A 25,843-nucleotide genomic window follows, 5' to 3' on the forward strand; every position below is an offset into this window, starting at 1 on the left:
ATAGTTTTTTGTGAAAAACTTAAGTACTTTAAGTTGGAAAATGAGTTTAGGAGAGACATTAAGAAAGTAACTTGCTCTGAAATGGTCTTTGAAATGTATTTCTTTAGGTTTAGGTATGAAAAAAGCTGTAATGTATAGTTGCGGTGAAAAAGATAAGTACTTCAATTTACAAAGTTGGTTTAGGAGGGATATAAAGAAACTAACTTGCTCTGAAATTGCAATTAAAATGTATTTTTTGGCGTTGAAGTATCCAAAAAGCTGTAAAGTATACATGTGGGTGAAAAAGATAAGTATTTCAAGTTCGAAAATAAGCTTAGGAGTGAAATTATGAAATTAAGTTGCTCTGAAATGGTGTTTGAAAAGCATTTAAAAGTATTTCTTGGTGTTGAGTTATCCGAACGTCTGTAAAGTATAGTCGTTAGTGAAATAGATAAGCATTTAAAGATGGAAAATAGGTGTATGAGGGGCGTTAAGAAAGTAGCTTGCTCTGACATGGTCTCTGAGAATAATATCTTGGTGTTGAGGTATCCGAAAAGCTGTAAAGTATAGTTGTGGATGAAAAAGATAAGTACTTAAAGTTGGAAAATGGGTTTAGGAGGGACATTAAGAAAGTAACTTTCTCTGAAATTGTCTTTGAAAAGTATTTCTTGGTGTTGAAGTATCAAAAAAGCTGTAAATTATAGTTGTGGGTTAAAAAGATAAGTACTTCAAGTTTGAATATGGGTTTATGACGGACATTCAGAAAGTAACTTGATCTGAAATGTTCTTTGAAAAGTATTTGTTGGTGTTGAGGTATCCAAAACGCTGTAAACTATAGTTCTGTGTGAAAATGATAAGAACTTAACTGTGGAAAATCTGGTTAGGAGTGACATTAATAAAGTATCTTGCTCTTAAATGGTGTTTGAAAAGTATTTCTTGGTGTTGAGGTATCCAAAAAGCTGTAAAGTATAGTTGTGGGTGAAAAAGATAAGTACTTCAAGTTGGAAAATGGGCTTAGGAGGGACATTAAGAAAGTAACGTGCTCTGAAATTGTCTTTGAAAAGTATTTCTTGGTGTTGAAGTATCCAAAAAGCTGTAAAGTATAGTTGTGGGTGAAAAAGATAAGTACTTCAAGTTGGAAAATGGGTTTAGGAGGGACATTAAGAAAGTAACTTGCTCTGAAATGGTCTTTGAAAATTATTTATTGTTGTTTAGCTATCATAAAATTTTTAATTTAGAGTTGTTGTTTAAATAGATTATATCTTCAATTTTTAAAGGGAGTTTAGGAAGTAATGTAAGAAAGTACCTTGCTCTTACCTCTTCTTTGAAAAGTATTTATTGGTGTCGACGTATCCAAAAAGCAGTAAAGTATAGTTTTGGATGAAAAAGATAAGTACTTCAAGTTGGAAAATGGGTTTAGGAGGGACATTAAGAAAATAACTCGCTCTTAAATGGTCTTTGAAAAGTATGTCTTGGTGTTGAGGTATCCAAAAAGCTGTAAAGTATACTTGTGGGAGAAAAAGATAAGTACTTCAAGTTGGAAAATGGGTTTAGGATGGACATTAATAAAATAACTTGTTCTGAAAAGATATAATAAATTCTTAAAAAATTATTAAAAAATGGGGAGGGGACTCTTTGGGGGCCCGGGGGGAGGCATTAGGGGGCCCTTTGGGAGCCTGGGGGACCTTTGAGGACCGGGGGCTTCCTTCGGGGTTGGGGTGGGGTATGAGGATCATTTGGGGTTGGGGTAGAGGACCTCACAACACTGTTCAAATGGAACTTGTGTAGTGTAACGACCACAGAGTTTCACCTTCAAATCCTCTTCTAAAATCCTCTTTTAAAATCATCTTTTAAAATGTCTCTAACTGGTCTCGCCGAAATAATTCCATAAAATGTCTACAACGGTTTTGCTCAAATAAGCCCTAATTGTAACTTCAGCGTCTTTATTTTCTTATTGGCATCTCTGCGCTGTCACATTTGAAATTACTAAGAAACCTGATTCCCGTGTTAATCTATTCATCACTAAGATGTTTCTTGGAGAATTATTTCCATGGCAATGTTTATAAATATCTTTTGGAGTTCGACCAGTAGAATTTTTTCCGAGGCAAAGACATTAATGACTTGGATCTATTCCTGGAGAATTGTTTCTAGGCCAAAATTTTTAATGTCTGACAGATGATGTCATTGGTTGATTGATCTGTCAAGAAAGGGGAATTAATTGGTTGTTTCTAAGGGGAATTATTGATTCACGAAAGGGGAATTGAGGTCGACAGCACAGGTGTTCCAAATTCCCAATCGATTACGCAATCAAGTTCTCGGAAACTGTCAGCATTAGACTAAATTGGGACTGACAGCACAGGTGTTCTCCCTAGGGAGGCTATGCCCAAATATAGACTCCCCCCTGGAGTATAAGATAGCTTTCTACTACTAAGTAGGTTTCAAAATTTTGCAAGCAAGAAATACCAAAGAGCAAAATATGCAAAACATATACAAAAGAGCAAAATATACAAAAACGAAAAGTAATTGATATAAAGTCACTCAGTGAAGTCAAGTAAATCAAATCAGTGAATAAGGGAATAATGTGATGCCACAATACTCTGACTTTACTATTATTTATATAAAAAGGGTTTTATTTCAATCGAAGTCCATTGTTTTGCTAAAGCTTTCGCCCGTTTTCATTAGTTTCCTTTCACTTTAAACATAAATGGAAAGTATGTGGTCGAAGAAATCATTTATTTACTTGCACTGACTTCTGTTTCCCTGTCTACCTTTACTTTTTCTGTGTCTGTTTGTTGTTTCTCAATCTATTTCTCTGTTCTGTTTCTGTGTTTCTGTCTACCGTTGCTTAAACAGTTGATGTTCAGTGTGCGTTGTTTGCTCAATAAAAGCTCACTTCAGTGTTATCACTAAAGGTATATTGATACAATACACATTCCTACGAATAAAACCCTAAACAGAAATACAAATCCTAATAAACAAAGATTTTTCACCTGGGTTTTTTCTTACTCTTTTACATAAAATGTTTGTGAGGCAAATACGGTAACTGTTCATAACAAACAAGGCAATCTGTGTGGCAAATAGGGCAGTATTTATTCACGTAGCACCATAGAACCATTCTCCTAAAATTTTCCTTATCTCCCTAAAATTTATAGCGGAGATTTTCTGAATAATATATTTTAGGAAACGTTCAAGTATACAGAAACAGAGAATTTACTTTGAAAAAACCTTGTGACTCAAAAACTGTTAAAATTGCACACAGGAACCAGTCGAGCTTTAAAAAGACGGTGTTAGGGCTTCTCCTTCTGGGAGGAAGTAATATGATTGAGTTGCAAAAATACGCCACAGGCAAAAGCAATGAAATCAAATAACATATTTTAACGCATAATTACAGAAAGTTATTTCTTTTTCCCTTTGGTTAAATCGTCAATCCTAAATATTTGGTGTAGTTTCAAAGTGATTTTTTGTTTTTCCTCGAAAAATTATTGAACCGAAAAAGCTCTGGGTCATGTATGAGCCAGTCTGGGACGAAATATAATTGATTGTCACTCTGCTATTCAGCTTCAATTTACAATGTCTTAGATACCCTTCTGTTTCTGAAAGAAATAAGATTAAAGTCAATAATGTTAAAGAGTCATCAACTGATTGAGAGTGAAAAAAATGTTTTTAGTATCTTTCTTTTGCTTTTTGTATAGTTTAACTTATGGCAAATACATCTATAAGCACTTAAATTTAGTGTTCTAGCTCTAATAATAGTTGGTACTTATTTAGTAGCCGGTAAACACGCGAGATAGCCACTCGAGTAAAGCAGATCAAATAAGCATTACCCGGTAATTCCTATGAGACGCTGAATAAATAAGGTGTTTCTCACTCCGGGAACTATATTTAAACTTTATTTTTTGGGGGTTTAGTGGGGAAAAGGTAGCTAGGTTGGGTTAGTAACCTAGTGTTTAATATATGCTATGCTTTACCCCTCCCCCCCACCCCTAATGTGAAAATATATAGCCCAAATTTGTATCTAAACTATTATATTTTTATAATACTTTCTTTTATTTCTTTATCATTAACCAAGCTTCACTTCTCGCGTGTGTACCTAAATAAGTACCGAATAGTCTAGGCTAGCTAACAAAGGCCTAAGATGGACCCTTACCACTGATAGAAGTCTCTGGTAACCCCTGTTCACATATTAAATATTTTTTAATACCTACTAAAGCGAATATATAGCAACGGGATAGTTGGTTTTCTAAGTTGGCTTTCCATAATAGTCCCACGAAGCGACATTAAGGCAATAGAAAGCTCTAGGAGGCAAGCTGCTGAGAAAATGACTATATGACCAATTATCAATTCCATCCCCAGTTCAATGCAGGCTCTTTGACCTAGAAATAAAAAAATTGTAAACAAGATATGACACAGCACAAGTTATGAGAGAGAGAGATTCCTTTATAGATCAATTCAAAAAAAAAATCAAATTAAACGAACATAGTCACTACTACAAAGTCAAATAACCTGTGTGTAGTGAATCAATTAATTATTTAATTCACATAATCAATAACATATAAATAAATATACTAAGAAATAACCGAAGAAAAAAATAATAAGAAGAAGAAAGAAAAAAAACCTCACAAGGGACCTGATCTCACCCTGCATCTCTACCAAGTAGGAACTTTTGACCTGTGATTTAAATAAAGAAACTGATACAGAGCCCCTAATGCTGTCCATGAGGTTATTCAGAGGGTTACACTTATGTGACAAAGCACATGAGCTGACCTCACTGTATTTTTCTTCTCATATACTAGTTTATCCGCATTCCTAGTATGATAAGAATAATAGTCAGAATTAATAGAAAAAATATCCACAAAATGAGCTGGCGAAATACCATTTAAACATTGCTATACCAGTGTTAATAACTGGCGATCCCGTAACTGACCAACATTCAAAATTTTAAAATGGGAACAACAAATAAGTGTTTCATTAAGATTAGAACTTTCCCCAAAAAGACGAACTGCTTTGTTCTTTATCGTCTGGATTCTTCTGCAATTAGCATAAAAATTTCTTGCCCAAAGAGCACACCCATATACAATATAAGGTTGGATAATAGTATTATAAATAATCTTTAAAGCTGAGACCGGGAAAATTGCGAAAACGACGAAGCAAACCTAGGCCTCTTGCTGCCTTGGATGATATAAATTCACTGTGTTTCTCCCAATTCAAATTGCGATCAATTTAAATACCTCATTTCAAAAACTTGATTAGTAATAGTACCACCGAAGCAAATACGAAAATCGGATAAAAAAATTGATGAGAAAATTGGATAAGAAAATCAAACAAGAAAATCGGAGAAACAAAAACGGAAAAACTAGAGACAGTATAGCAATCACAATTAAAACATATTATTGTTGTAACAAATAAATAGTTTAATGCGGCCTTGGTTGTAATCAAGAATTTGGTCTGGAAAGCACTGTATAACCAGAATATCTATAGGGGGAGGGGGTGTCACTTGTCCTTGTTTGTCTCAAGCTAAGCTGAAAGAAACTAACAAAAAAACAGTTCTGCAATTCGTCAATGAATGAACACCTTGAGCAGTAAGGGGTATATCATATAAGTACCGAGTCTTTGATTGTCTTCACCTACGATAAGGCATAATTTTACGTTACGTCATTTGTTAGAAAATTCGTTATGCAGGGGGAACAAAATGTTGAAACTTTTCGGTTATAGTACGGTGCCAAATTTTATATATTTTTTCAGCAATAAAGCATGTTTGCTTTGTCGCAATATTGAGAGAGACAGTATCATGGGTGCAGTTTATGATGGGGGAGGGAAAAAAATATCCCGGGGTTGTAAAGTTGGAGGAACACGATATTTTGGGGAACTTAAAGAAAGCCTATTTTATGTATCTTGAAATAAAGCTTTTTGATTCTAACTTGTTTTGAAATTCAGTTGGTTTCAGAATTGAGTTTGACTAAAAATAGTTATACGGACCTAATTTCTAACCACAGTTTATAGAATTATCCAATAAGTTTATCGCAGATCATTTCTGGTCTTCGTTCTCGGTGCGAACAAAAAGCTCATCCCACTTATTTCTTCACTTATGGATCAGTGTGTTTGCGTCTATCAATGAGAAATGGTTACAAAGTGCACTATTGGTAATAGCGGAGTTCCACTTATTTCCGATTGTTTCGCGTCTGACTTGTCTACCCGTGAAAAGATCTGATGCCGCTTATGTTTATATCTGCAAAAACGTTCTCCGGAGCACTCGCACCCCGGTCCGGGTTTTTATAATGGGTGAGATAGGGAAATGATCATACTGGATAATTACATAAACTGTGTTTCTAACATACTATTTTAAAGTCTGTTTTAAGGCTAGACTATTATGGTAAGTTTATTTGTACTATTTTATTTATGTTGAAATAAAGCTTTTCGATTGCAACTTATTTTGAAATTCAGTTGGTCAAAGAATTGAGTTTGACTAAAAACGGCTATTCAATTCAATTCATTGAAATAAAAAAATATGAAACATAACACCAATAATAATAAGGATCCTGGAAGCTAACTTGTTGAGGACCATAACAACAAAAATGGAAAACGAACAAGAAAAAAAAAAGAAAAAACTGTAAAAAAAGAGAAAACACGGGTAAATTAAAGCAAATTGATTAAAAATTTAGAGATTTATTATATCAAAGTTTAGTAACATTGTTATACAGCGTGCGAAAACTTGTGGATAGCTCGATACTGGAGGGTATCATATTCCATTGAAGTATAGATTTATAAATGGGAGATCGATGGTCGGAGCTAGAGACACACTTGGGTACTCTAAAGGACCGGTTGGATGAACGGAGACAGAGGCCTTCAGAATTATTGCAGTTAAAATAAGATAATAATTGGGGAGGAAGGTTTTTATGGTAAGCGGAGTATGTAAGGGATAAATTTAATTTTTAATGATTTGTTCAAAAGGGATAGTACCAAAATCGGAGAACAAGTCCTGGGTGGGATGTAGTCGGGGCAGCCGAAAAACTGCTTTTATGGCACGGTTTTGGGCAGATTCTAATTTATTGGTAACTGAAGGATAAGTGTTGCCCCAAACAGATCCACCGAATGAGATATATGGGTAAATAAAAGAGTAATATATATATATATATTTATTTATGCCCGCTTACAATGGAGAAATGGAGAAAAAAAAAGCGGAGTACAAAATGAAACAAAAAATGAAGAAAAACATGTTCAACACTAAAAATTAAATACAGGTAATTCATTCACAGAAACAGTTGAGTCAGCGGTGAGTCGTAGAGTTTACTGAGGGATCGTTTTGAGGCTCTCCGTTCTAGATCAATCACCTTGGTTGATGGATCAAGGATTCCATATATGGATGAGATCTCCGTGTTAGAAAATCTCAGTGGAAGTCTCAGCAAAAATTTTGCAAATCTGTAGTACGTGGTTCGTATTTTTCGACGCTCGGTGAGGTACAACATTTCTCACAAGGGTGATATAAGTAGAATACTAATAATGAATTCTATGGAAGCTATAGCCACTACTCTTTTCTTCCTTATTGGTTTAATATCATGAAGAAGGTTTAACGGTGATTCCGAAGATATGATACTTTGGATTCTATGGAAGCTCTACACCTTTTCAAAGAGAGTGAGAATCCCCTCGCAATGTCGTCCGGATTCTATGGAAGCTGTAGCAATTTGAAATATCATATAGAATTTGCTTGAAGCTATATACTTTGCGTACGCCCCTGTACCAAACAGGTTTTTCTGGTAGGTAAACATTTCTACAGGTCATTACACCTTTGCCAAGAGGAACGAGTATAATTTGATTGGTGATTAGGATTTGAATAAAAGGAATAGTTTTCTTTACAATTCATATTAGTAAGAGAATTGAATTCAAAGAGAATAGTTTTAATTTGCAAGGATATTAGTGGCGAAAAAAAAAATGAGTGGTGCATTTACATTATTGGAGATTAATGATGGAACCGACAGCAGCAGCAGTAACGATATACGAGTACCTAATGTAGCTGTGGAAATAACTGCTGGCTTTAGACTATGTCTTGAATGGGACACTATGTATGCTAGATACGTGATATCATTAAGCAAATTTAAGCAGGAGGAGCAGCTGTGTTTTGCTGGAAAAGTAAATATTCTCCATATAAATAAACTTTGGTCAGCATTAGATGTCCTATCGAAATATATTGAAGATAACAAAATGCATCAGTGAATATTATTATTGTAATTATGATCAATAAAACTGTTTCTAAATCAATGGCATTTTTTTCTTTTTCTATAGCAGACAAGCGTATATTTTCTAGAATAGAAAAAAGAAATTCTGTTTAGTCTGAAGTTGATCGTGAGAGAGTTAGGCCTAAAAAAAAAATGGATAGTTTCGAGAAAGATCGAATCATGTTGAATCTATTTATTATTGACGAATGTTTGGTTCTAGATAATGATTTTCTAGGGTCCTCTATTCAATGGAAGATATTTTATTGGTGAATACTGGTTAATATAATCAAAAACGTTTACTCATCAGTAGACTATTGCCTGAAGATTTTAGAGCGTGTTCAAAATGCATTTACACAATTTATTGATATATTGATTACGACACGACAAAATGATATTGTGGATATGCTCTTAAACATTAGTTTAGAAATTTAGGACTTTTTTTCATAAGAAAGATGGTGCTCAAGGATGATTTACTCCTCTCTCTCTCTCTCAGACAATTTTTTTTTGTTGCTAGCTCAGTTTCATTGTGGTAGTGAGAGTGTCAACACATGACAAAATGTTCCATACATGTCCGTTATGTATGTACTCACTGGGCAGCTGGTCATCATGTGAGAATTGCAAAATGATTGAGGAGTATGATGAAAAGTGTAGATTATGCAACCCGTGTAAATTGCATAGAGGATATGCTGTACAAATTAAAGGTTGTACTTCATGTTTTGAAGAGGTGTGTGACTCTCTTCCTAGTGGCTACCTATGCTCCAATTGCCATTATGATAAATTTAATCAGTGGGAGAATACGTATCCCGGTATGGTTAGAAGAAATCCTGACCGGGAATTTAGTGTACTAGTACGATATTGGTCTCGTCGTGGTTTTAGATTGTTCTGGGAGGAGGACCCGGGTCAACGATTCAACTGTTGGAACAACAAAAGAATATGGTTTCTACGTCATCGTTGTGAAGACACTGGGTGTTGTGATTATAAACCCACTGATTTTTATTTGGCTGTCACGGAATGTGATTCGACACTTGAGGAAACTGTTTATGAAATTGCTTCAAATAGGCAAATTTAAACATGTGAATTCTATAGAATGAATGATAAGAGTATCATTGACTATACAAAGAGATATGACAAGAGTGAAGTTACACTCTACTGTAGAAAATGTGACCCTGAAATTGCAGTGCATCAGGATCAGTACACTGTGAATTCAGATAATCTACCTGCACTAGTTGTTGTCGACAAACACCTAGTAGTAGTGGATGAAACCTAAAGAGTAGAAAAGTTGTTTTTATCTATTATATAATTTTTTTTTCTATTAATAAACGATTTAACGTAAATCTTAGTAAAATTTTATTATCGGGGAAATAAAATAAATAGTAAATAAAATTTTCATTCTAGTATCCACTCGAAATTCATTCAATTTAGGGAAGTCAACGTAGATATAGAGAAACTGCTTGTAGGTGTAGCCACGACATCTGAACATGAAAAAAGGTAGCTCATGGAATCAACATGTCTTAGTCGCTAAATCATGTACACTTCGTCGATTTTGAATAATAGTTTCCCGCCTTCTTTCAATAAAGTTGCTGATGTATAGAGCGTAGAATCTATACAATAGGCCACGAGGATCAAAAACTTCAATATTCCTTGCTGTTTGAAAGATGCATAGCCAATGGCCGGTCTTCAAAGTCGATGGACTGCTATTAACAATGATTAGGGTATTGTTAACACTTGGAATTTTTTCAATGAAGTCCGAGGGTATGCAACAGGACTTGTACTGGGACATGTATGGATCCATACTAAACCCGGTGATTATTTGGTTTTTTTTCATTGTACTAGGTCTAGTAGAACAATGCCGTCGGGGATGATTTCCATAGAGGTTTCACGTTGACTTAGCGATATAAGTATGATATTCTCAGCCAGACTAGTGGAAAATGTATGTTATAAAAGTACATTTCCATTTCGTACTATGGTCTTACCTGGCATGCCTGAAAAGTCCAAAAAAACAACCCCATGATTTTTCGAAAACATTGAATCAGTTTGTCCATTTTTGAATATTTGAGAGTCATAATGAAGTGATGGCATGGTCAATTCGTAAAGAGTTCTAGAGGTTTTTTTGTCAAACGATAGAGTGTAGAGTGGACTACCTTTCACTTTACACACGAGGCTAGATCGATCGAAAAAATTAAAATCATGGAAGGATTCAGTCCAGGATCCAACGGCACTGCCACTCTTCACAAAGGCCAAAGCCAATTTTGATGGGTTTTCTCCATTGATAAATGGTGAATCGCTATAGCTACGAGAGCCGGTGGCAATGTGACGTTGATTGGTGATTGTGTGGGGGACAAGAAGTTTAATGTTGTTACCATTGGCTCTTAGCTTCTCCACTGCCAATGCAGCAGAACTCATAACCTGTTGTTTTCGGACGTGGAGAATTGCCGATGTGATAATGACATTTGCATCGGGTGCTACAGGAAGTGTTTTTCTCAAAATGAAATTCTATGGGGCCAGCTGTAACTTTATGTCAATCTTGACATTGGGGGTTAGCCATTGGGATATATCGAATATCTCATGATTTAATTTTCCAACTAGATGATACTCCTGGGTCACTGCAGTAGTCAACTCACCGTCAGTATCAACACCTGATCGATATTCATAGCCCAATGATTGTCCTCTCAACTCTTTGTATGCCTTTGGCGTCATCATCATAAATTGCATGTAGCTTGCATAGTTTGATAAATTATTGCTAGTGCTCACCAATGTTCCGTTAATAAATACATTAATTTGTTTGAATAGGTTGTGTAGAATACAGTTTTCATAGGAGAGACCATCGCCGGCATTTGGAGTTGTATTATCTGACTTTTTCTTCACCACAACATTTAAGTCAATAAATGTTGACGACAAATCAATGAAATAGTCTTCATTGGAAAATATTTGAAAATGTATATTTTCCGAGAGGGGTTGTTGGGGGTGAAATTGTTCATAGTAGCCATACTTGACACTGACATCAACATTTTCAGCATTGAATAGATTCAATGAGGAACTGATTGATGGATATGATTCCTTGTGGGGGAGATAAGTCATCTTAAGAGAAGAAATCCTTCTTTGATCTAACAATCTTTTTCTTTTTCTTCTTCTGCTGCTTATTGCCCTTCGTTGTTTTATTTCTCAATGTCCTTGTTGATTTCCTTTGCTTCCTGCCTGGGTGGAGACTGATGAGTGAATGACGCGAACGCATCCTTTTCAATCCCTCCCCATTTTGTCGAGATTTTAATTGTTCACCAACAGATCTTGCTGAAGATCTAATATTTTCCTTAAAACTCTCCTTTAAATTCTTGCCCGACCCCCAGTCCTGTAGTGTTGAGGCAGCAAAATTTGATGAAGCAGGTACAAGATGTTTTCTGGCAAGGGGTAGTGTAGAACCAAATAGCCTAGCAAACCAGCTGCCAAGACCATATCCAGACATTGTACAACGTCCCTTGTAGTAGTCCAACTCATTGCCTATTTGACGTGGACTCAAAGCACCAAGATAACAATCGATATCGGGACAGACAAATGGAATTCTTCTATTGTTCATTTTTCAGATTATTGTACCGTCATCGTCGTTGACAATGGGTTGAAAATGACATGTAATCACTGCTAAGCCTTTTGAAATTGCTAGAGAATCACCTAATTCAGTTCTTAGTGTTAACTGACAGAGTTCCAAATAGGAAGTGTTTACGGGAATATACTGAAGAGGCTTTATATTGTGGTGATGAACATGTTCTTGATTGGTTTTTCGTTCAAGAACTCGTAGGAGGAGAACATTTGAATGACCAACCCGAGATGTTTCCACAAATGAAGCGTAGAGAAATATACAAGTGTCCGTGGAGAAGGCAGGTGGGTAGTCAGCAAAAATGAAATTAGTGTTTCCAGCACTTCTACCATTGATTATATTGAGCTTAAAGCCAAGAACATCCTTTAAGTTATCACTGAGAATAACCTTCTCATTTGCAAGGGGTTAACTAATGTAGATCTTGCCCTCTTCCTTTTAATAGTTGAAATTAAAAGCTCCTTTTTACGAGGAGAAATTCTTTAATTTATAGTAAGACAGAAATCATTCATGCAGGTGAGCTCCTCGTAGGGTAATTCAATATATGGATAATCCATCCAATTGATTTTTTGAATTTGTTCTTGATCACCTGGTGGTGGCGGCCAATCATAGGGTCTAATTTTTATTTCCTATTTACGATCCTTTCTCAGGATGTCATAGGTATTTTTGAGAATACGGTCGACAAGACCCACTTCATATGCACCGTCAAATTTGACGGCGGGGGAGAGTTTTGTCCAAAAATCACTTGTCGTATTCAAGTCATTGTAGAGAGGATCGGAAACGTTGGGCATGAAAGTTACATAGAAATCATTGGGCATTGTCAATATCTTCAACACCGATCCAAGAATCAAAATCAGAGTTGTATCCTAGCCACCGAACGAGTAACTGTTTCTTATCCCTGCGAGTACGTGTCTTTAATATTTTTTCATTTTGATAGATTTCACTAGCATTTTTAACTTTTTGAAATTCATAGTTATAAAAGCCGCCGGGAATCTCTTCATCTTTGGTATCTCGCAGGCGATAAGTTATGGGTTTAGTGTCTAGGATTTTTGCCACTTTAAAAAGTTCAGTGGACCACAAGTAATTCCCCTTTTCAAAAACATTAGTTGTTCTATTAGTTCGAACAGTACCACCAACCTTGAATTTATTTTTCTTCTTCTGGACTTTTGATTCATTGGAATATTGTTTAAGAAAGGTGTCAATTGTATCATGATCCGAATGATGAACTTCCGTTGGTAAAGAGTTGGACAATGATCGATGAGATCGATGATTATAAATCAACATGATTTTATCTAGATCATTAATAAAAGCCGGTGTATTTTTCAATGTACAATATCTTTAAATTAAAAGTCGAATAGTTCTTATCAATCGTTCGGCCAATGCAGCCTTTATAGGACTGTGACTATGATAGACCAGTGTACTATATTCCTCTAGTACTTTTGCAACATGAAGATTAACAAATTCACTACCGCGATCCGTTTGAATTTTTTTATATGAATCCTTTTCGAGAATACTTTCAATGGCCCGAGCAACTTCAACACCTCTCTTGGATCGCAATGGAATTGCGTATGCATAGCGACTAAAAACCCTGATTACAAGTAGAATGTACCTGTATGGCGTATTTTGACGTCTTTGAATGTCATCTAGAGTCGAGATATATGCTTGAATTATGTGCAATGTGTAAAATGCTTTAGTTTTTCGATATTGGTTGGCGTAAAGTCTATAATTTCTATGCAGAGTGTAACTTGGTTCATTTTGTAGGTAGTCTTGTACACTTTTAGTGCAAACACCCGTGACTTTGGAAAGAGTTGTGAGGGAACTTAGACTCCACGCCTCGCCAATATTTTCATAAACACCTTTCAGAACTTCAGCCATTTTGAACGTAAACACGTTGTGTAACGTCCGCTACCCTTTTGTATACTGGCTGCTGCTGGTGGGGACGTTGACTTGATACGTCTTCGCTTTTGTCTAGCCATCAGTGGTGTGCTAGTATTTTCCAAAATTGATTTAAAATCTTCTTCTTCTTTTTCAAGTTCATATTTTAATTTTGATGATGATTATGCATGTTCATTTAATTTTTTTAGAATTTGTCAATTGCCAATAAGACTTTTGGGGAAGTTTAATGTATTTAGAAATTTGTATAGACGAGTTTCAAATGATAATTGTCGTTTAAGATTTGTAACCATGTCATACATTAAATCAAGTAGATTATAGCTCTTGCCCTGAATTATAATCCTTTCCCCATTGCTCTCAACTTGAATTTGACCACTTTCCAAGAGATAGGTTAGGAGTCGTTTAATTTTTTCACCAAAATTTTGGGGTAATATATTTACAAATTTCAATAAAAATGAATCCAAGTCATCCTTCTTTAATTGTGTTCCAGCAGTAGATTCTTGAGGAGATGATTCTTTTTTGGGATTAGCAGCAGCAGCCGTGGGCTTTGATCGATAGTGTTTGCCGACTCGGCGAAGTGCATCTTGAAGTAAAATCAGTTTCTTATCATCATCAACAGTTTCATTGTCGTGGACTTGACTCATCTTTTTTACAAAGCGTTTCACGGATGAAAGAGTGGTTCGGAGTGGATTACAGTTACGTGCTACATATTTCTAGAAGTAACTATTAACAATTTCTGAAATACTTGGCAGTGCAGGTGCGAAGAGGCACAAGACTGTTAAACGACTTCGTTTCTTTTTAAAATTCTTTCCTTTCTCTTTAGAGGCCAATGTACGTACAATGGAACGATTTTGCTTTGCCAGTTGCTTAACTACTTCTGGCAGTTGAACATTACTCTCGGTCAAATTTCAACAAAGTTCAGATATTAGATTAATGAAATCATTGTCAATACCGTGTTGGAGCATTTTTTTCCTAAGCGGAGGTTTTGAAGTGCTTAGAACTGAAAACAAAGGTCCATTTTCATGTATTTTTTTCAGTGTCATGATAGCGACTACTTGGTCTTTTTAGTGATCACAGGGAGATATAATGTAATTTCATTGTCGAAAATATCTGTGACTACACGCAGATCCTCGGATTTATTTTGATTAAGATCGAATAGGATATAGCCGTGGGGTTTATTAGTTGCCTGATTGTATGCTGAGATCAGAAATTTAGGTGCAACTGGATAGATTTGTTTATTGAGTGTTATTAGATAGATAGAATAAAGAACAAATCTGTAGATTATATATTATTTGCAGTTCAAAGAAAGAGATCGCATACATTTCATCTGATGAAAGAGATATTTTATAAAAAGAGTAAAGGAAATCTGTTAATGATGAGAGCGAAAAGTGAACAATTGCAGCATTTGCTGGGACCATTGTTCAATAGATTCAGCCAGATCGTCAATGATCAGCCAAGAGTTTGGTTCAATAATGTTGAAAACATCAAGTCCCTGTATGAACTGTATCTGCATCGATCCCATGGTGGTGGCAACAATTGCTTTTATTTTATTGTATGACTCCTGCCAAATACTATAGCAATAGTAGATTTTTTTCGGCTTTTCCACAAACATTTTATCACAATATTTAATTATTTTAGTTAAGAGTGTTGTTTTGCCCGACATTAAGGGCCCACACAGAAACGATCTGAATGGTGTTTTAAATTGATACATGTTCCTTTGAACAGTTCACCTGGACAACTAACTGTAGACCCTAATTGTCTAATGACTAAATAATTTTTCCCTACTACTACTACTCTGTTCTTCAAGAAGAAGAAGAAGACAAAGACAAAGACGAATATAGAATCATATTTTTTCTTTTATTATATGCACATAAAAAATTAAAAATACATTGAAAAAAAAAATACACTTTTTTAAATTTATTAATAATAAAAAATACAAAACTTAAATTTTGATACACATATGAACAATACTTTTTTTTGTTTATTTATAGAGAAAAAAAAATACAACATTAAATTAGAGAGAGAGAGCACTTGAAAAAATACACTTTTTAAAATTTATTTATAATAAAAAAATACAATAACATTTACATAGGTACACACACAGAGAGAAAAAACACTTTTTATTTATTTATAGAGAAAAAAACATTAAATTAGAGAGATGGCACTTGAAAAAAAAAATCTGCTCTAAGTCCAAAAAAAAAAGATAACTTTGGTGGCGGTGCATCCCCCGCGCTGGCGGCCAGCCCCCCCCCCCCGGGCCGCGAAGCCCCCCCCCCCCCCAAAGGCCGCGAGGCCCCCCCCCCCCAAAAAGGTGTTTTTAGGAAATAATTTACAGGACTTTATTTAAACCGAGACTTTCCCTGTGGGCAAAACATTCGATCCGGTCTGAAGTTAAATAGTGTACAAGTGGGAGGGTGGTCACACCATCTTGACAAACATAGACCTTGTCGGAAATGGTACTCATGGCTATTTTTTCTACATTTACAGTAAAGTTCCTGTAGTTCAATGAACGAATTGCCAACAATTTGGCTCGTGGAATTACATTTTCAACAATACAATTCCTATAAATGTTCATGTCGAAATTCTTGTCCACATAGCGCGTGGGTACTCCTTTGCAACGTTTCTTGATTTCCTCGTCGTATGTCTGTATAAAGTACACCTTCGGACCTACAAACATACCCCGGGAAATCAAGTCGCGCCCGGTTTCAGATTTAAAAAATAAAAGCTGACTTGGCACCCGAAGTTTTACTAGCTCAGGGTAAATACCACTACTCCCATTGGGGTAGTCCATCCGTGAACTGATAATTTCACCGTGCGCCAAATCATCAATTAGATTTGGTGTTTTTACTTTGAGCAGTGGAGAATCCGTGTCACCGTAGCAGACCTCTACTTGCCCCTTTTCCGGCCACTGTACCCTAGCCACATTGTAGTAGAATTCTAACATGAGCTTTTTTGATATCTCCAAGATAGCAATGCCTGCAGCAATATTTTTATTCAAGACAATGCGCCTTTTTTTCCTATTCAAAAGTACCATGTCCGGGCCAATGAATGTAAAGGAAGTGTAATTCGGATCGGCAATAATTCGATCACAGTGTTCTGGATCGGTCACAACGTCACAACGATTCCTATTGCGAACACTCACACATTTTGCCGAAAGCCGAATTTAAAATGAGTTTATAAATTTCTTTTTCGGCTTTCGTCTGTGCTGCAGAACGTTTGCCGACAAAAGTGTCAACAAATGTTTTCAAATAGGGTTTTTGACTAAACTCGAGCACTCGGTGAACCTTTGTGACGTTGAAACCATTGTTACACATCCATTTTAACGCTACATGATGTACAACTATGTTTTTTTTCGGCAGAAGGTCAGCAATAAGTTTTTGTTTTGAAGGCGCCCAATGCAATCTGTCCACCTCGACTAAACGCCTATTGCGAGGACTCAAAGAGTCCTTAGTCACAGGTCTATTGATACATGGGAAAACAAAATCCTTTACTGAATCTTGAAGCTCGGCTGGTATCTCTCCATCAATTTCAAAAAAACATCCAACCGACCCATTCTCCTCAACACTGTCAATGTTTGGGAAATGGGGAACTTGAGGGTCATTAAGCCATTTATAGTCGCCGTAAGGTAGTGCATAATGGGACATGGCCGAGGGGTAGAGAGAATTCATATCGAGAAAAACTGCATTTGTTTTTTTCCCCGTATTCTCCCCCTGTTTACTATGTCAACCGAGCCTTACCGCGTTCCCAAAACACCCCCCCCCTCATTTACCTCTAGATGGCCCGGATCAGAGCCATTGAATGAAGTATACCACGTATGCAAAACCTCAATTTCATTCTATGACATAAATCTATATTAGGTAAAGAATAAAAAAACACAACAAAAAGATTAAATTCCTCATAGATTTTATCTGTATTTTTACACATAATGTCTAACAGGGTTAACACGTCACTCGACAAATACAGCTTGCAGTAGTCAAACCCATTTTTACATCCTCCCTCTGCCCAAACTTTTTAAGCAAAACTGTATTCCTCGGGGGTGCAACTACGATCGTAAAGACTGTCGTAAAACGATTCAATACAAGGAATAGTCTCCTCGGCGAATCTCGACATGGAACAATAATAATCATAAGGATATATGCCCTTGACCGTTAACAAATAATATAAATCATTTTGAAATTGTTGCTTGAGAAGAGGGAAAGCATTGCAGCCGTCATCATTTTTCTGCATTTGAATTAATTCGCTCAATGATTAGGGAAAAAAACTGTAGGAATCTAAAAAGCAAATTTTATTTGGGTACTCAATGCCAGGGTCAATAAATGTCCACATAAATTCGAAAACAAGCAACTTTTCTGCTGATTTAGGCATGATTTTGTGCGTAAAGCTGTCTATCGCCCAGGCATCATCCACCGTTCCATTTCTTTGAAGATGTGTCAATACAGGTAGCACAGACTTCAGATCGTAGTCAGATTTATGTATAAAAATCAGTAGAACAAGCTGTTGTTTAACTTTTAAATTACATGAATTGTGAGCCCACCCAAGAAAGTTACTTTTTCCCGTTGAATTGGGGTCAATAAGGTGATTGGGGTCCTGCACCGTGTCTTTTGGGATAAGGGCACCCCTACACACCCAGCAAAGTGTCCCCTTTTCCAGCCCCAGTTACTCTTTATCTGACAATGTTATTGGATAATTGGTATGACGTAATCGTGAAATTGCCTTGTTTACCGTTTTTATTAAAGAAATCAATAACTTTTCCATGCTGCCCTCCTCGTCCATAGTGAAAAAAACTCTTCCAATTGCATTTTATTGTTGGCGTCGCGACGGGTGTGTGCATAGGAACACGCAACTAGTTTGTGTTCCTTGACTATATTTGGCCTTGATGGGTTCGATACCTCAACCAGTCTTGTTTCACAATCCAAAGACACTTTATCAGATTGCAGAAGAGAATTTTGAAAATTTTTAAACTGTAAAGTGTCTTTGCCTTCTGCCGGCATTTCTATTCGTTGATTTCCATGAATTTTGCATTGTCCCACGTGGTCTGAAAATGTTTGCTCGGATGTAAATGAGGAAAACCACATAGGAAAATAAAAACAATCTTTTTAGGTCGTGCCTTGACATAAGAGTCGATCGATCGCCGTTACGGGGAAAAAACTGCCATAGGAATTTACATCTTTGGGAGGCTCGTAAATAACCCATACACGGTTTTTAACATTTTCCACCATCGGTGTCCTCACTGAGCACAAAACCCCTTTTTTATCCGTTTTTTTTCCCCCATCTACAAATTCAGTGTCATACTGGAGAACAACCACCCCCACCCCAAGATTTTCAATTTCTTTGTAGAATATGCTTATTTCTTTAAAGGACACTGGATACTTTCCCTCTAAACAATAAAAATTTACTTTAGGGAAATTTTCTCCACCGTTGCGTGCAAGTCTGTAGAGATTTTTCATTGACGAATCATTTTTTAATGTCTTATTGGCCGCCGCTTAAGACGTGTACTTAAAGCATTGAAGTCCCGTTTCAAAATTGAAACCCTGAACCCCTTTGGTAGCCGACAAATCTCGGTGGCATTTTATTCCTCAAGCAACCCCCGCCCCCCTTAAAATAAAGGTTTTTTTAAAACTACTGAGATTCAGATCCATTCGCTCAATGTATATAATTGTGGAACCACTCCCCCTCTCATTAAATGTATCCAAAGTTTATATTACTTTTTTTACCAAGTATAAAAAGTTGTCTTCAAAATCGTTTAGACCTGGTTAGAAAGTCTGGTTGCCTGTAGAAAAATTAAAATAAAAAACGTCTCCGGATGTCCCGTGTTTTAAGTAAACTTTTTGATTCACTGATGCTTTAATTCCCCCTCGACCTCCCCAATTCTGGATCTGAATCTCAATAAGTGCTCGAATTCTGTCGATATAGCTATGGAGAACTTTCACGGGGTCATTTAAAATAATGCTTACGTTTTCCTCGGGAAGGCTAAAATCTACCCTGTATGTTTGCAAATGGCTTAGAGCAGATTCTAACAGACAAAAATCAGGCAATTCCGGGGACGTAGCACTATTTTCATGTCCTGACCCTGTTTGTTCAGGACTCAATTCACTAATTGTAAAGTTGCTATTAAAAATGTCCCCGGAAAAATGAGCTGCTGTTGTATTACTACTATCTATACTATTAAGTGGAATGGCGGAGGAGGGTGACAGTGAATTGTCAATAACACCACTCCTAGTCTGTTCAATCACATTGGGGGGATGTGACATGAGGGTCCCTAGTACCTGTTCCAAGGTGCTTGGGGACAATTGGGCAAGCCAGCCTGTATTTTCCTCTGATAGAATTTCGTTATGAGGACCCGGTTCAGATTTACTTGTAACATCACCTAAATCTTCACGCATGAAACTATCTGCCCACTCTGGGTCCTCAAGCATTTCAATATCGCAAGTTAAGTCCTCCAGGCTGGCCATTTCCCCAAAAACATCATTAAGGATCCCTCTATGCCATTCCAAATTCCCTATAAGTAGTCTAGGCTCATCCCTGAACTTTGCTGGTGGTGACAGAATTGGTTCTGTAAATATACTTGCTTCATCACTCAGTGGTGTTAGTGGTGGTGCTATATTTTTAATCTGTAGAAAAAAAAAGTTTTATTTTTTATGTAAAATAATCATTTTTTTTTTCGCGGCGCATCCCCGCGGCGCATCCCTGCGGCGCATCATGCGGCGCATTCCTGGCCCGCGGCGCATCCCTGCGGCGCTTCTCGGGCCCGCGGCGCTTCATGCAGCGCCTCCCACAGCTCTTCCCCCCCCCAAACCCCTCCCAGGGAGGACCCCTTGGGAACCGGGAGCTTCCTTCGAGGTAGGAGGATCGATACCCTTTCGAGTTGGGGGTATCGGACTTCACAACACTGTTCAAATAGAACAGCCTCAAATTCTTTCTCGAAAACACCTAAGTGTTTCGATGAAATGAGTTCGCCCCCAAATAATGTTTCTTGACAACACTGTGAAGACATAATTGGAGATTACTAAAAAACCTTTTTTCCTGTGTTAATTGCTTATCCAAGATAGACATCCTGTTATTTAAAGCCCACTTTGCAAGGAGCACTTGAAATTCGAATTATACCTGTCGGACGGATTAAAAATTCAAATTTAGTGATGGGATATCTTATAAGGAGCAGATGCGCGAAAAAATACAATTTTAATAATGCTTGCCAACTGTTAAATGTAAAATCGTTTTTTTTTTTTTTTTTTTTCAAATAGTTTTTTTTTTTTTAAAATTAAATTCTGTATTATTTCGTTATAATTCATCTTGGTTATAATTTAAAATGTAATTTTTTTTTTTATAGAAATGTGTGATAAGCATTACTTTACAGACCGCTAATTTGGTTAATGAAAGAAAATGAAATAGTTTAGAAACAAATTTTAAGTTTTACTCATCAAAAGCTATGCGCCTGAGAAAATTTACCTTATTTTTGAAAATAGGGATAGAAAAAATTATGTATATACTTACAAATTCTGGCTGTACATCAGAAGTCTCTGGTATGGCTTGAAGAGGAGTGTCCCTCCTATCTTGATCTGATGAGGCTGAGGCATTATGTGAAGCAGCCCATTCCCTTTTCAACTTCCTTCCAACTTGCGTGGAGCAAACACTGGTGTCAGAAGACCCTGACATTAAAAGATTTGCGGCTATTGGCCGGTTAAGGTCATGTGTTATTCTACCAGTGTATTTGATAATAGATGCCCTTGTGGTTTGCATTAGTGCAGGTTTGCTCCATCTCACCTTCTTTTCCAGAGGGGCATTATAGCAAGTATCTTCTACCTTTAAAAAAAGACAAAAATTTAGCATGAAAAAAAAATGCATTTTGGGTTTGGAAAATAATTCAGTTTATGTTAGGCATCTAAAGTAGTGTCAAAAACATCTTGATTTCAAAATCAGGGGTTTTCAATTACTTTTTTGAGCAACTGAATCTTAATTCGACAAAAACTGGGTTTGCCACGAAATTTTACAAGCAAGATGCTTATCTTTCTGCTAAAAAGCTGGCAGGGGGAATGGGACCATTTTGGTCCTTGGGTCATAAAGATTAAGAATCCACGGATTATTCTGATTTAAACAGGGTGCAATATGTGCCTATTTTTTGCATTAAAAAACTGGTGTTAAAATAGGGGGAGCTGGAATTTTTTTTTTCAATTAAATAAATATTTGTATTTTCCTGTATTATCAAAATAAAATACTCATTGTTACAAATTTAGATTTTTTAGAATGATTTTCAGCTCTTAAACTAAGGTAAGCAGCATAGATTCTAAATTGTTTTGGTTCTTCTTCTAAAGACTAAAAGCACCATTATGCTACTATGATCTAAAATATCACTGAAATACATTTTCCATCAGTACATGGTAACTAAATATAATTAAGTAAAAAATCAGGTTAATAGTAACAGAAACTCTAAAAAGGAAGCTTTTGTAACAATTAATACATTAAAAGAATCAACATTTTATTCTAACCCCAAATTACCGATCGAAAGCTAATCACTTTTTAAAAATCATCCATAAAAAGTCAAACTTATATTTATAAAAATTGCACCTTAAAGTAATACGGTCGTGTAATTATTTTAAAAAAAATCCCTAAAAAAAAAAGCCACTGATCTTGATAAAAAGGAAGCTTTTGTAACAATTAATACATTAAAAGAATCAACATTTTATTCTAATCCCAAATTACCGATCGAAAGCTAAGCACTTTTTTTCAAAAACATCTCCAAAAAGACCCACTGATCTTGATAAAAATCGCACCGTAAATTTCAGCCTATAAGAGAACTATTTAGAGGTTTCAGCTCCTAAAAACAATAGGCTTCTAAGTGCATAAGTACCCTTAGTTCTAGTGCAAGGAAAGAATTTCTTCCTTAACTTAATGACAAGACAATTTCTTTTTATTATAATAATGAGAAAATTTTACTCACCAGGAATTGCTTAGAATTATCCATTTTCTATGTAAATATTCACAAAAAATGTCAGTAGTGTTAAGTTGAATAAACTATTCAAAACTGTTGAAGAATCTAATTTAAAACCTGAATATATACAAAAAATAATTGAATATATTGGCAGCTAAAAAAGACACACCGGTTTTTCTGACACGGATTTAACCTAAAAAAAAAACTTGTATATCATGAAATAGAAATTCAGTTAATTGTGTCAGAAAAACTTGAATCAAAACAGATTATACCCAAACTGTTTGTATGGAGGCCTCGTAGAATTAAATAGATGGTAAAAAAAAACATGTATAGACCTTGAACTAAAAAGCGTGTAAATCTCTTTGAAAGGTGTAATGCCCCTGTAGAATAGAATTACCTACCAGAAAAACCGGATGAAACATAAAGTCGTAGAATCCGGACGACATTGCGAGGGGACTCTCATCTCTTTGAAAAGGTGCCGAGCTTCCATAGAATCAAAATTATCATATCTTCGGAATCACCGTTAAACCTTCTTCATGATATTAAACCAATAAGGAAGAAAAGAGTAGTGGGTATAGCTTCCATAGAATTCATTATTAGCATTCTACTGATATATACCAGATGGCAGGAGAGACGACGGCGTTGAATAGTTTTGACTTAATAAATTGATTAAATGACCACTTGCATTTGACAGCTTTTCCATACGCTGAGCGGATAGATTTACAGACTGATTCAGCCAACAAGCCTCTAGTTGACCTAGGCGTCTGGCCATACGTGATACCAAGGTAATTTAGGGACTGGGACTGCTGGATTCTGATACCGTCAAGGACAAGATTGGAATTGGTCGAGTTGGTGCCGCTAAAAACGATAAATTTGCTTTTCTCTATGTTGACTCGTAGTCCTATTCTTCTGTATAGGGTCACTAAAAGACGAAGATTCTCTTTTAGAACCCTCAGCGTGCTGCTTAGGAGCAACAAGTCATCTGCATAAGAAATGAAACTTAGATCCAAGCCCTCCAAAAAGAAGGTCCCACGAACGAATCAAGTTACAGAGTAAATCGCAGAATTAAAGATGACAGGGCTTAGAGCAGATCCTTGCCGAACTCCTTTGAAGAGCCGAATGGGTTCAGAAAGCTTTTGCTTGTGGTGACCAGTGATTTTTTCCCATCCCAAAGCTAGACGAATATGCGTGTGGGAGTACCAGTCATGGAGAACAAGGACAATGCGGGGGTCGACTCCTGAATCTAAGAGGCACCACAGTGCCTGCGATTGGATGACAGAATCGAACGCAGCGGAAATTTCGACACTGCAGGCAAAGAGTGGCTCTTTAACTAAAGATGTAGACCTCATTATTCTTCTTAGTAGCCGATGGGCGTGTCCACAGCCCAACCCATTTCTGATTCCAAGTTGTTTGTCTCCCATTAGAGCGTGCGACGTAATCTGGGTCAACAGTACCTTCTCAAATACTTTGCTGATAACCGATGAAACTGTGATTGGTCTGTAGCTTTTACAAAGCAAGGGATCTCGATTCTTTTTCAGAATATTGGATGTTTGGCAACCATGAAAGCTGGCAGGTGTGAGTCCCTGCTCGATACTCATTTGGAATAGTAAGGCTAAGTACTCATGTAGACGTTCTGTGCCGTGCTGTAAGTGCCTCGGAGTGATCCCATTGAGCCCTGGAGACTTGTTCTTTTTCAATTTTCTCACAATTATCTCAATATGCCATTCACACGATTAATCATACTTACCTGTCACAAGATTATGGCTCTGATGTAGGAAACATGTGTTGCAAATGATAGGGAGGAGTCTATGTGGACACCAAGAAACTTGGCAACTTCGACCTGCGGGAGGAGATTGGTGGAATATTTTAGGCCAAGTGCTTGTTGAGCTTCATTTTTTTTGTAAGGAGTTCAAAATAATACAACCTGACTTTTCTTGCTGTTAATGGTCATGCAGTTAAGGAGAGACCATTCCTGTACTTTATTCAGAAGGATTTGAGCAGAGGTGACGACGGATGGTAAATTCGGGCCGGTGATGAAAAAGTTGCTATCGTCAGAAAAAAGTACTGGGTGCACTGATGGACCCAGGCCTGTAACCAAATCATTAATATAAAGGAGAAAAAGTATTGGACCAAGAACAGAGCCCTGCAGGACGCCCCTCCGGACAGGTAGGGGATGCGAGGTCATGCCACCCAGACTCACACTCTGTACTCTACCAGAAAGATAAAAGCCGAACCATGAGAAAGGAATTCCATGAATCCCTATGTTCTTAAGTTTACTTAATAAAACACTGTGATCAACCATTTCCAAGGCCTTAGAAAAATCCAGAAATAAGCCAATTACAGTATTTTTAGGGTCAATTTGGGAACGGATTAACTGTGTGGCGTCGATTAGTGCATGAGCAGTTGAAAATTTGGAACGGAAGCCATATTGATGAAAAGAAATCAACGAATCGGAAGGATTAATCCCAAATAAAAAGGAAGAAAGACGTCGGAAGATAATTCTCTCGGGCACATTGGATGCAACTGGGAGAAGTGAGATTGGACGATAATTACTTATATCAGACGGATCGCCTTTTTTATGAATCGGGATAACAATTGCTGATTTGAATATTTCTGGGAAGACTCCATTGATCATAGACAGGTTTGCTATATGCACAATGGGTTCACAGACATAGGAAGATGCAGTTCTAAGAAGCTTATTACTTATCCCAAGGAAGTCAGGTCTACTATTATTAGAGAGAGATACTATTATTAGAGAAAAACATGGATCTGGGATTCTTGCTAGGATGTACTGACTCGGAGGGGGAACAGGAGTTAGCATTTAGAATATTGGTGAAATAATTATTAAAAGTATCCGGTACTGAAATTGGGTCAATTAATCTGCCACTTATGTCCTTAAGGTTAATAGGTATAGATCGTGAATTCCTTTTTTTGAAATAATTTCATTTATTGTTGACCAAATTTTTTGCAAGTTCCCTTTGCAGTGAGTGATTTTCGAATAATAATAATTTTTTTTGCTTCACGGATGAGTTTAGTATATAAGTTTTTGTATTTTTTTATAATTAGTTAGGTCAATAACGCTACTGGTTTTGCAAGCTAACTTATATAGGTCATTTTTACAGTATGAAGAGATTATCAGGCTATTGGACATCCAGGGGTGTATATAGGTAGTTTTTCGGTTTGATTTACAGACTGGAAAGGTTGAACTGATAAGATCACCCAGTCCCTGTTCAAAGCTATTTTTGGCTG

General features: G+C 36.5%; 1 protein-coding gene across 3 annotated transcripts in view; it reads right to left on the minus strand.

Moving 5' to 3' along the window:
- inaE (inactivation no afterpotential E) overlaps positions 1-25,843 on the minus strand; it is a 186,258-nt gene that overhangs the window by 127,212 nt on the left and 33,203 nt on the right. For all 3 annotated transcript variants that reach the window (XM_089105639.1, XM_089105638.1, XM_089105640.1), the window contains exon 3: positions 4,185-4,352. In XM_089105639.1, the coding sequence (XP_088961765.1) occupies positions 4,185-4,352 (168 nt within the window). The remainder of the gene's footprint in view (positions 1-4,184; positions 4,353-25,843) is intronic.

The sequence above is a fragment of the Artemia sp. Qi Xiang Cuo genome, chromosome 19 (assembly GCF_049724085.1).
Source record: "Artemia sp. Qi Xiang Cuo chromosome 19, ASM4972408v1, whole genome shotgun sequence".
In the NCBI taxonomy this organism is placed as follows: domain Eukaryota; kingdom Metazoa; phylum Arthropoda; class Branchiopoda; order Anostraca; family Artemiidae; genus Artemia; species Artemia sp. Qi Xiang Cuo.